Consider the following 11945-nt stretch of genomic DNA (forward strand, 5'->3'; position numbering starts at 1 on the left):
TTAGGGTAGCATGTTTATTCGAATTTGCAATTTAGCAATGTAAGATTCGTTGACTCATCACATATGCAAATGTTTCCTGGACAACTGGAGCGAGCGAGGGTCGCCATCCAAGGTCAAATGGGGAACAGCTGTCACTTGGGTGACATCAAATGAAAGTAGAAAAATCTGTTTCAATCAAATGTTTGATACAAATGAAAAGAGATTAGAAAAGCTACTGTGTATTCACAGTCAACCAAAGAACGGGAAGGAAACAAGAAGCAAATAATGCACTGCACCTCAATGGATGGCTTGCGGAGTCAAAGAAAAGAAACAATACAGGTAGGCTTGGCCTTTATGAGTGCATGAAGTATGACTGGAATAAATAGGAATGGGAGGGATCAAATGCAGAAACACCATGTCGTGTGCGTGTGCGTGTCATGCTCCGTGAGTGAAGTCCTTTAAAAGAGGGATCTGGCTGTCCCCCTTGAAATATTTCAGTGGCTGGCTAAAGCATGATTAAGCAATCATCATAGGTGAGGTGAATACGTATAAGGTTGATGCTGCAGCCCAATAACCACCAACGAGGAGAAGGCTCATGCTGCGAGCGGAGATAAGGAGGACTTCACACCGTGGCCTCGGACCAAGCTTTAGGTAGGACACAGAACTGCGGGAGGAAAGCGGTGGATAGTCCGATTGGAAACTCATGGCCTTATGGTATTTTGAAATCCAAGTGATGGTACCTTTTAATATGTAGTCAGTCAGCAGCGTCGGCACCTTCTCGCTGTCTTCTTTGATGGCAAAAAGAACTACGTGGGAGGGGGAAAAATAGAGAACGTGTTTGCAAGCAATACAAAAGAGGATTTTTGAAGGAACTTACTTTTGGTTAGCATCTGCAGGTCATCAACAGACGGTGGGCTGCTTTTCTTCTCATAAGGAATGACTGTGTTCAGATACTAGAAAGACGTTTTGAGCAAATGATATTGGGACTTGAATGGTGAACTACTTTGGCTAGCGTATCAATCCATTTTGTTTACCTGTTTCTCGTTTCCTGTGCTTCCAAAAGTCTGTCTTATGCCCGTCTGAAGGATGTTGGATAGTCCCTCCATACTGAAGCGCTGCAGGCAGGTCCACACAATTCAGACACTGTCACTCAAACTGAGAAGGAGTCATGATGTTTTGCTTTGCACAGCAGGAAACGCCATTAGGTTGTTTTCCTTGAACATCATTCCAGGAAGATCCGCTAATGGCCTTGAGATCCATTATGCGGTTTCACGTTTCTCTAACGCAAGTATTCAATGAGAACATTTAGGTGGATGGACATTACATACACAAGGAAATACGGATATAGATTGAAGAATCATTGCCTTCTGTGGACAAATTGCAGTGAATGCAGAAATATGGAATGATGTGGAATGAAATATAGATGCATTTATCGATATGGAATCTTTTTTAGATTATGGAAAGACTTGAGTTGAGTGAATTATGTCCAAATAAAAGGTGTCAAGTCTGACTATTTTCAATGTTGTCCATCCACTCAAGTTGAAAGTGCTGCCTCCACTTTACCTTGACAGGCATGCTTGGCGTTTTCTCGGCACGAGCAGCGGTGCCAGTATTGGGCGGCGCTGGCACGGGCACGGGCACGGGCACCAGAGCCACTCCTCCCTGCAGGCTCAAAGCTTTGTCCCGGCGTCGGCGTTTGCTGTTATCTCGCTGCTCCTTCTGCCTGTTCTGCACGTCTATCAGGGCACCGATGAAGGTGTTCTTCACTTCTTTTTCAAACTCCAGCTCGTCGCGCCGTGCCAGCTGACTGACCAGTTCCTCCGAGTACTCTCGGATGGCGGCCTCCACGCGGTGCAAGAGTTCAACTAGCGTGGAGCTGGGCATCAGACTCAGGCCTGCAGAATGGAGCGGGAGATGATGATGTTGTTGTTTTTTCCTTAGAAGGCCAATGTATGATTGGAAAAGCCTTGCATATGTACCTTCATAAGAGCAGTTGTTGTTAGAAGCTCGGGACAGCTGTCGGATCTCCTCCAGCAGGGAAGGCTGAGTCCCGGAGGAGCAACGACTGCTCTCCTCCTCGTCCTCTTCCTCCGTTTCACCAGGGTCTGGGGAGTTTTCCATCATCTCTGCTATCTCCTCAATGACCTAGAAGAAAACAACAAAAAAAAGGAGGATACTTTGGTTTCGCTACGCTGATCATTTGAATGCATGGAAAGTATGCAAACCTGATCTGCTGTGATGAGAGGCTCTTCGCTCAGACAATTGGCATTGTCATTCTTCTCATTCATTTCTTCCTCCTCTTTTTCGTGGATCTGGACAAAGAGAGAAGAGAAAGTTGTAGAAACAGTGACACGAGTTGACATGACATGTTTTTTGGTATTCAAATGGAAATGTTATCGTGTTTACCGGTAAAAGATGAATTATTTCCCCATTGTGGTATTTGTCATCGTTTTAATTAGACTAAAACCGACAATGATTGTAAAACATTTTATATTCACTTGAAATACTTTCAATATATTCCTTTATTTATTTGCTTGACAATACATTCATCCAAAAATATTGAATTAATTTCATAAATGAAGCATTGAATTCTTTCATGAATAGATGATAGTTGAACGTGAGTGTGCCTGCCTACCTCTTTGTCAGAAAAATTGGCGTTGAATCCTTCGGAGTCTGGACCGTCCCATGCAGCAATGTAATTGTCAGTTAGAGCATCCCACACACTGCAATGCAACAGAAAGAAGAAAAAAAAAATTGAACAGTTCCAATAGGTTTGAACAGTAAAGCGGATATCTCAAGCTTTGGTTTCTACTTTTGTCCATTCAGTACCCGCCCGCACTCAAAATTCAAACTTTTGCATTGGGCTGCGAAAGAACAAAGCACATGAATCAAATAAACATTGCAAAATCGCTCGAAATGGAGAAATAGATTCAATAGCGCTCACAAAAACTTGTGCCAGTGCTTTCTCTTGTCCTGCGTTTGAGGAGGAATGACATCAACTGGGAGAGAAACATCCTTTGTTTTGGCCATTTTTTTCTTTCTTTCTACTGAGAGGGCGTTTCAGGAGCCGCTTGGTGCTGCCCACGCTCAGCTGGCTCACATAGTGGACATTATTCACACTCTGGAAGCACGGTGGCATTCTCAGAAAAAGATTTGTATTATTCAATGGATGTATTCATGGCTTTGCAGTCCTGCTAATAGTATGTACAATTTGTGCTTTGACCATAACCTGGTCAAAATATGACTTTTTTATTCCCCCCCGTCCTCCTTGTGTCTACAACAATGCTATTTTTAATCTGCACAGTGTGACGACACACGCTTGCGGCAGGCCAGGCCAGGCCAGGCCAGGCCAGGCCAGGCCAGGCCAGGCCAGGCCAGGCCAGGCCAGGCCAGGCCAGGCCAGGCCAGGCCAGGCCAGGCCAGGCCAGGCCAGGCCAGGCCAGGCCAGGCCAGGGCAGGCCAGGCCAGGCCAGGCCAGGCCAGGCCAGGCCAGGCCAGGCCAGGGCAGGCCAGGCCAGGCCAGGCCAGGCCAAGCCAGGCCAGGCCAGGGCACGGCACGGCACAGCACGGCAGCGCCAAAGACAAGGAAAGCACACAACGCTGAATAATTCAGCGTGTCATCTTTTTGACTGACGGGAATTTTTAGAACCTTTAACTGTGTGTGTGTGTATATAGAAAGCTGGCGATGGACCCGTCATTAGATGTGAGGAATGACTCACTCTTCATCCCGGAGCCGCTCCTCATCCTCTTGGTTTTGCGACTGGTTGCGTATTGGCGCCAGGCCCTCGGTCTTGGTGTTGTAATTGTGGAAGCAGACGTTGAGTTTCTCATCAAACTCGTTGACCAGGTCCTCCATAGACTTGAAGCTCATCATCTCGGAAAAGTTCTCCAGCTCAGAGAAGTCCTCTCGGGTGATGGAGACCGGCGGTACGCTGGTGGTGTAAGAGGGGTGCTTGAGCACCGCCGGGTGGTCAAAGTCATCCGTACGGCAAGGCCGGAGGTCCTCAAACTCCTCATCCAAACACACCAGAGGGGCTTCCATGGTATCCCCTCACTTTCTGAGTCCAAAAGCTGTTGAGAAACAATAGAACTGTAATGTCGGTCCGAGGTTTCTTACTGTACCGTCCGTCTATGTTGCATGCCATCTTATCTCACGTTAGCTATCGCTAAGAGAATGGAAGTCCGTAAAGCGGCTTAATCTTCAATTCTCAGAGTAGGGCTGAGTAATACAAAGTTGTCTATCTGTCTGTCTTTCACCAGCTGTCCTCTTTCTATTTTTATAGCTGCTTGCTGAGTTGTAGCAAAATCAATTCTTTCTCAATCATAGTCATTGAAGGGATGTCTTTCCAAAGCTCATGACAAATGGCACGCTGTTGTCGGATATACCACAAGGGAACTGTGTCCCAAAGGGAATCCAGTGCTAAAACCACAATTAATGAAGTATCTTCACGGATTGTAGAAAAGGATATTCTAGCCATTTAACGATGGTGAGTGTTATTATGCTTATATTGAACCATATTTTCACACACAGGTCATTTCTTATTAAGAAAAGCCAAATAATTCATAAGAAAGCGTTCATTTCACTATATCTTCAATATTGCAAACTTTCCAAATTTCTACGTCTGCCATTCTGATGAATGAATCAAACTTCCAGCGAACATGTTTCCAATTTGTACATAAAGAATGAATATGATGCACATGTCTGAGCTATCAGCCCCCTAATGTGTGTCAGCAGATTGATCCACAGTGATTCAGGGATTGAAAGCGCCAATCACAGTCAGAGGGACCTTTTATTTGATATTATTATTATTGTTATTTTGCTATCATGATTTATTTTATTCCCCACCACCACCACAATGCCTAAGAACACCTAAGATGGATTCCACTTTGTATGCAGAGGGAGGTGCAACTTCAAGCTACTAATGGATGACAAGCAAGTGGATGTCATCAGCTCATTGGGGAGGGAGGAAAAAAAAGGAATGTGGGGGGAGGGGAGAAGAGAAGCAAGAATTGAGGAATAAAAGATGGAGGAAATGAGGAATACAAAGCCCCCCCTTTGAAAAGATGGCGATGCAAGACAAGAATCTCAATCACGGCCCGCCCGCCCACCCGCTCCCGCGCTCGGTCGGTCACACTGATGCTTGCTTACCTGCGCTGGATGTGGATGTGATGGTCCTATTTGATGGTAGGCAGGACCACAATAGGCGATGAGGGGATGCTACATTCAAATCAGAGTGAAAAAGAAAGGAAATGGCTTGAAGCTCCTTCGCTATCCTTTCCCTTGCTTCCTCCCTCAGTCCCCCTTCCGTGTCCTCCCACCCACAGTCCCTTGTTTTGCCATCTATCTATCTATCTATCCAGCCAGCCAGCCCAGCTCATGCGGCGCCTGCGCAGCAAACATGACATCAGCGCAGCCCCTCCCCTCTCCTGAGCATCTCTCTCCCCTTTGTCAGTGCAAGCTTTCATGCTCACATATTCATGAGGCGGGCGGGGGGAAGGGGATGTTGCAGCGCATCAATCCAATCTGAAATATAAAATGATTGCAGCTCTTTACTATGTTCCATGTTCATTCCAATTTTTTTTTCATTCATATCACTTTGCATCTTACAGTTCAATTCCATTTCAAAAACAAACTCTAGAACTAAAAAGAATCTGTCCAAAATATGATTTCAAATATAAAAATAGCAGCAAATCAGGAGGCATCATCATTCAGTATCTTTATTTCATGACAGAGCACAATTATTTCAAATGGCTCAGAAGAAATATATGAATTATTGTGTGTACTTTAAATCAAAACACACACAGCTCCGCATGTCATAATAACACACTTGTACAGTTGCGTGCACACCAAAAATGTCAAATGATTAAAAAAAAAAAAGCATCAAAACTATTCTTATCATCATGCTTTGAAGATTTCTTTTCCACTGTCCCTGGATATTCAAGTGCTTCAGATGTAACATTAGCTTTGAAGGCAGCTGAGAAGGGTCACTTCCTGAGAAAAATCCTACTTTTGTGAGATTCACCTATACATTTGTTTGAAACAAATCCAATTGTTCATTGATCATCTGAAAAGTTCATCAAACTTGAAACCTCCACCAGAGTAATGTGGCTTGTTGATGAGCTGAGGTAGCACCAACTGTTCCGCCTTGCTTTTGGACTTGTCGCTGAGACGAGACACAGAAAATAAGACAAAAAATATAAATAAATAACAACCAAGAACAGAGATTACCATTTGCTCACCTTTGTAGCTTTTTCTGATTGAAATATTTCTTCTTGAGGTCGGCCATCTCATTGATCAACTTTTGATTCTCGCTTTTGTACTCATTCAACTTTGAATCCAGCACTCTCACCTCGGCGGTCAGTGCCTGTGGAATCAAATGGGATTTTTCAAATCCAAACTGCGCTCGGCCTATGAAAACCAAACTGACCATTAACTTTTTGGTCCTTTCCCTCAATGTCCACTGGCAATGCTGAAGCTGCTCAAGTGCTTCGGCGCCCGGCTGCCGAGCCAAAAGTTGCTGCAGCTCGACGTACAGCTTCTCCTTTTCCTGTGAGAGAATTGGAATCAATCCAAGACTTAACAATTCAACCACTTGAGGGAAATCACCTGCAATAAGAATTCTTGTTCTTCAAAGTCTTCCGTCTTGTTGATAAGTCTTCTCTGTAAAGTATGAACCTTCTGGATCAGCTCGTACTTGCAGGGGTCGCTGCCCTGTCGTCGACAATCGTTTCATAGGCGTTAATGCTTCCGACATTTTCCACGTGCTGACCATGAAAGTGGATTTGATTGGCGAGAAGATTTGGATTGATTTACCTCCAGTCGCCTCCATCTGTGAATATTGATGGGGTTCAGCTGTTCCTCAAGGACACCGTTCCTTGTTCTTTCTCTGGCGAGTTCCCTTTGCAGGGCAAACAACTCTCGTCTACAACACGGCAAAGATCAAATTAGTTCAAAAAAAAAAAAAAACTTGAATCTCCAAGCAATGATTTCCCTCCTTTCTTACTGACTTGAGATCATCCGCGTTGGGCACAGCCTTGTCCAAGATAATCTTTTCCCGCCTGATCCTCTTGATTTCCAATTTGAGGAGTCGGATGTCTTCCAGCTTCTGATTGTGGTGAAAGTCCCTCTTGCATATGATGGATTGCTGGATCTTAATCTTCTCATACAACAGAGCTCGTTCTTCGTCGCGTTTTAGCAGCTGCTTACCCAAGTTGTCCCGTTCCCTGATCACCTGGAAACAAAAGTCGACGTGGCTGGCGCTGCAATCCACGCCAAGTACGATTCATGTCTTACTTGATCGATTTGCTTTTTCAGTTGCATGTATTCCATTTGCTTGTCCGTTATGATTTTCTGAAGTCGTTCTTGTTCCGTTTTAAGATTCTCAACACGTCGAATTTCTTCCTCCAGTTGCAGAGTTATTGTCTTCATCTGTCCCTGGAATTTTCAAACAGCGGGAGCACAGCATCAATAAATAAATAAATGAATATAGTATGAAGAAAAAAATGTTCTGGTACCTTGAGATTGTCATTATCTCGCCCTAAGCGTTTGTGGTGCTGCTGTTCTTTGTGGATAGTGGACTCTTTTATTTCGATCTCCTCCTTCAACTGAGTATTCTGGGTGTTCATGGCCCTATTCTTTATCTTCAACTTTGCAATGTCGTCCTGGCATACAAGCATCACATCCATCAAAGGAGCGCACAAAACAAGTGCGCAAATACCCGGTCATTCTTGCCTGAGCATCGACGAGGCTTTTGCTGTAGTGGTTCCTTTCGGTGATGACAGAATCCAACAGTTCCTCTTTTCTTTCCAGCTTGAGCTCTTCCTCTGCCACTCTCTTTTTCCAGTTATGGACTGCCATCTGGCTTGTTTCCAGTTCATTGACTTTTTGTTGCATCTTTTCCAGCAAGACAAAAAAAACCCGGAATTAATTCCTTTGACAAAGAGGAACGGAACCTGGCGTTATCAGACATGACCTGCCTTTTGCAAGAGGTTGTTGTTGTCATTGATGAAGCGGTCCCGTTCCTTTTCCAGGTCCTGGATAGCCTTGCGCAACTTCTGTCCATCCACGCAGTAACCGTTAATCTCTTGTTGCAGCACCCTTTTGTCCGTCTCGAGCTCCATCACGATGCACTGCTGTTCCTCCACTGCATCTGTCGCTTTGGCTACGTTCTTTCGATTGGAAGGGACAAAACATGGGTTAAGAAGCAACAATGACGTGATGATTACAATACCTTTGACAACATGTCTCGTTCCCTGGTCAGGTCAGCGATGATTTTCTTGTCAGCTTCAATTTGCTTTTTTGTAGCTTCATACTCTGCAGAAAGGACAAGTTGGCCAGGCACTTTAGGTTTAGTTGGACCCCTAGATTTTTTTTTTTGGGATCATTTGTCAGTGTAATACCGATTAGCATAACCCTTGACACTTTAGCTCAATGCATCATCATGATGGCACACCTTTCTCTAGACCAGTGATCCGAGTTTTCAGAATCCCTCTTTGTACTTCCACGTCAGCTTTCTGTTCCTCCATCACACGGAACTTCTTTTGGTTGGCCTCTTTCAATTTGCGTTCTTTGGAAATCTCATGGCGCATCTGATTGATGGTTTCATCTTTGACCTGACAGGTGTGGGAGGACATTTGATGAGGAAGTAGGAAGACAAAACCATTGTACGATGTTGCTCATGTGTACTCTGCACCTTAATCTCATTTAAATTCTTCTGATTCTCCCAAAAGTGGTGTTCTTTGAGCGATACAAGTTGATCTCGGTCGCGCTGCAGCTTGTTGGTTTTGTTTTGCAACAGCTCCAGATCTTTGGTGAGTTTATCAAACGCAAACTGTTGGGGGGGGGAATGAATTCATTCATGCTGTCATTGAAATGGAAGCAGCGCTGAAATGATGGATGTCCGTGATGATGACCTTCATGGATTTCAGTTGTTGCGCTAATCTCAGCTGCTCATCCTTGGAGGTTTGGAAATCCTTTTGGATTGTTTGGATCTCTCGAACTTTTGCTTCCAAGTCAAGGGACATCTCATTCAACTCTTTTTCTAGTTTTTCTTTAAACCTCTGCTCACGGGAAATCTCATTCTGTTGTAACTGAACCTCATGTTGCAGCTACAGAGAGAGAAAGGAACAATTTGCTTGACGGAGAGGATTTCATGGGAATCTTTTTTGCCCCGTACCTGGGAAATGGTGTTCAAGGCATCTTCCCTTTGATTCTCTGCTTTCTGCTTGCCTGCACCGGTGATGCTCAGCTGTTCTCTGAGACTCTCCACGGTCGTCAGAAGACGATCACGCTCGTTGGTCAAGTCTTCGATCATTTTCAGTAAATCACTGAAAAGACATTTTGGGGGACAAATGAACACACGCTCGCCATTTGGAAGCATTTGTACAAATGGCTTGCTGGACTCACCTCTGATCTTGGTTGGCAATGGCTATATTTAGTTGTTCTACTACCTGTGTTAGATTGGCAACTTCTTCTTGTAAATTTTTGATGGTCTCCAAATGTATTTGCTCTTTATTGTAGGCATTATCCACCATTTTCCAAGCTTTATCTAATTCCTGTGGAAGTGATTTGGGGTTAGCTGATTCTATGGGTGTACAATCATCAACTCATCTTATATGTACCGCTTTTAGTGAAGTCATTGTTGCATCATCATCTTGAGAAATCTTGCGGGAAGCTTCTAATTTGTTTGAGGCTGAGGCCATCTCTGCACTAAGTTCCTTGCATTTGCCCATGAGCCTTCTCTCGTTGTTGTACGACTTAGTCAGGGCATTGAGTAGTTTCTCGTATTCTTCACGGATCTTGACCAGGTTTGGTTCCTCTTGGCCCTCAGTGAGCTCACTGAGGACCACCTGGAACTCTTCCAATGATTCAGCCATGTCTTCTCTTGTTGGATTTATTTCCAACCTGTGAACATCAGCTCATAGTTAGATCTGGCTTTTCAGTTGGTCCAATTTAGTTCAAATATTCAGTCTGTATTCAAGCTGACAAATTTCATATTTTCAAATGTTGCTATTAATTGTAAATAAGTAAAGCCCGAGACGACTTACCGCAATTTACGATCCAAAGAGCGAATAAGAACCTAGTGCCATTTAGAAGACTGTTGATGCTCAGTTTATGTTGGTTGCCAGGCAACGGCCAATCTCGCGAGAGAAAGTTGGCGACCAGGAAGTGACTCTTTTTTTTATTTTATTTTATTTTATTTTATTTTATTTTATTTTATTTAAACCCCCAGTTCAGATGTTCTCTTTTGAATCGCAGATTAGATAGATGATACAAATATAGTCAGGAAGTCATTCTGATGTCACACTTGATCAAATGACTGACGTGACGTGTCGAGCGAAATCCTTCGTTGTAGTTTTGGTTACATTAACGTCACCTTAATATTTACTTTGCGTGAGAAAACAGCCTGCAGTGCTGTGAAATAAATGCTCACTTTGTGTTTGTGCAATAACATACATTGTCGTGGAAAATTGAAACTTTTTTTTAATAAATAAAAATTGATGTAATATACACCATTATGAATTTACAACTACAGTTCAAGCATACCAAGACATTTGAAAACACAAATAAAACAACTGACAGTTCAATCCATTTTTCATTAATTGGGGTGAAGAAGAATTGTAAATGTCTCAAAGAAGATCTAGAAAAACAAAGAATTTGCAGCCAATGAACAGACTAGAAGCGCTTGTTACGTTTCTGGATGAATTGCACAAAGAGACATTTTGAGGTACTGAGTTGTTTGAGTTATTGTAAGCACACTCAAAACTGACCAAAATAAAATGGAAAACCGAACTACAGCGATTAGTTCGGCTTGTCCTTCTTCCGTAGTATTGCATTTGGTTTATGGATTCAAAGGAAACCCTAACTTTTCATGAAGAAAAAAAACAAACAAACCACAAACTAGTTTTCAGACTGAAGTTTGGCTTTCATGACCTTCAGAAAAATATTTTCCAACGATATATATTTTATTGAATGATTGATTTTCCCCCTCTACAATAATATAATGAGAGACACCTTTATGGTTGATGGGAGTTAAAAGTCATTTTTTCACGATTTATAATGTTTTACTTTTTAATGCAGAGCTGTCGCCGTCTAGCGGTGAGTTTTGGATGTGCACAGACTCCAACTTCCAATTCATTCAGGGTAATGTGGAAAGCATATCCGAATAAGTTTGAAAACAAATCTCACAAATAAAAAGGCAATTGGTCACGAGGATGACTTTGTAATTGTGTCGTGTCTCAGAGGTTCCACAAGTGTGTGGCTACATTTTGTCTGAAGCAAGGAAATACAATGAATTCAAAAAGAACAAAAAAGCACCACAGCTGTTTGGAAATAGCACCAGTCTTCAGAATGTTCAGGTATATGTCGTTTGGCAATGTAGAGCACTGAATTGAATGCCAGCCACCAAGTGTGTATTAAGAAGCTGCTGAACCAACATCACGTGACCCCAAAAACATGCTCGTGCTTCAACAGAAAGGAGAAAAAAGACATTTGGAAGTGGCTGCCTTACAAATGATCAATACATGCATGTAAAACCATTCCACTTGAAGTCAACAAAGAAAGAAATAGAGCACCATCCAAAGGGTAAGCGTGCCATCTGATCTGTAAGCCCCAATTGTGGATACCATCAACTAATCAGAGTAATCGTAACAATCTCCAAAGAATAAAATCAAGACGATGGCCCACAATCAAACTCGTATTTACTATTCATGGCAAGCAGACGTTGCTATAAAAATAGGTTGCTGTGTTTGTATACAGTACAGTGAAATCCATTCGAGTGCACCATTCTCTTCTCTTCTCTTCTCTTTGTTTTTTTTTCCCCCCTACTGCACTGCTACCATATAAGCACAGATGGATATAAAAATAAATATCGACTCGTACATTCTCTTAAAACATGAAGTGTCCTCAAATATATAGAGAGCCATTTGGGCCCCACACATACATATGTATATTATATTCATATAGA

At 43.0% G+C, this 11945-nt stretch overlaps 2 protein-coding genes across 2 annotated transcripts; both read right to left on the minus strand.

The window, feature by feature from the left end:
• Positions 1–14: 14 nt before the first annotated feature.
• fez1 (fasciculation and elongation protein zeta 1 (zygin I)) lies at positions 15–5265 on the minus strand. The gene is made up of 10 exons (XM_085935599.1): positions 5129–5265; positions 3699–4050; positions 2615–2702; positions 2205–2291; positions 1959–2124; positions 1543–1874; positions 1014–1094; positions 857–932; positions 720–785; positions 15–643 (listed from the first exon to the last, which is right to left on the minus strand). The coding sequence occupies exons 2-10, from the start codon at positions 4019–4021 to the stop codon at positions 627–629; spliced, it is 1236 nt and encodes a 411-aa protein (XP_085791725.1). The 5' UTR covers positions 4022–4050; positions 5129–5265; the 3' UTR covers positions 15–626.
• A 418-nt stretch (positions 5266–5683) lies between these two features.
• On the minus strand, positions 5684–10278 carry cfap58 (cilia and flagella associated protein 58). Its single transcript, XM_085935932.1, has 18 exons — positions 10027–10278; positions 9601–9883; positions 9386–9534; positions 9156–9306; positions 8893–9087; positions 8673–8810; positions 8433–8592; positions 8211–8293; positions 7957–8148; positions 7712–7873; positions 7495–7641; positions 7274–7414; positions 6988–7211; positions 6794–6902; positions 6587–6691; positions 6408–6527; positions 6220–6344; positions 5684–6143 (listed from the first exon to the last, which is right to left on the minus strand). The coding sequence occupies exons 2-18, from the start codon at positions 9853–9855 to the stop codon at positions 6041–6043; spliced, it is 2559 nt and encodes an 852-aa protein (XP_085792058.1). The 5' UTR covers positions 9856–9883; positions 10027–10278; the 3' UTR covers positions 5684–6040.
• Positions 10279–11945: the final 1667 nt, after the last annotated feature.

Source organism: Syngnathus leptorhynchus, chromosome 17 (genome assembly GCF_054491065.1).
Source record: "Syngnathus leptorhynchus isolate UIUO chromosome 17, UIUO_Slep, whole genome shotgun sequence".
Classification (NCBI taxonomy): Eukaryota; Metazoa; Chordata; class Actinopteri; order Syngnathiformes; family Syngnathidae; genus Syngnathus; species Syngnathus leptorhynchus.

Coding starts and splice junctions, on each gene's coding strand:
- cfap58 (XM_085935932.1), bottom strand. CDS start 9,855: ATGGCTGAATCATTGGAAGAGTTCCAGGTGGTCCTCAGTGAGCTCACT. Junction 8,593..8,672: donor AGAATTTAAATGAGATTAAG/GTGCAGAGTACA, acceptor CACACCTGTCAG/GTCAAAGATGAAACCATCAA. Junction 6,903..6,987: donor CCCAACGCGGATGATCTCAA/GTCAGTAAGAAA, acceptor GCCGTGTTGTAG/ACGAGAGTTGTTTGCCCTGC.
- fez1 (XM_085935599.1), bottom strand. CDS start 4,021: ATGGAAGCCCCTCTGGTGTGTTTGGATGAGGAGTTTGAGGACCTCCGG. Junction 2,703..3,698: donor GAGCGGCTCCGGGATGAAGA/GTGAGTCATTCC, acceptor GTTGCATTGCAG/TGTGTGGGATGCTCTAACTG. Junction 2,125..2,204: donor CTCTCATCACAGCAGATCAG/GTTTGCATACTT, acceptor GTTTTCTTCTAG/GTCATTGAGGAGATAGCAGA.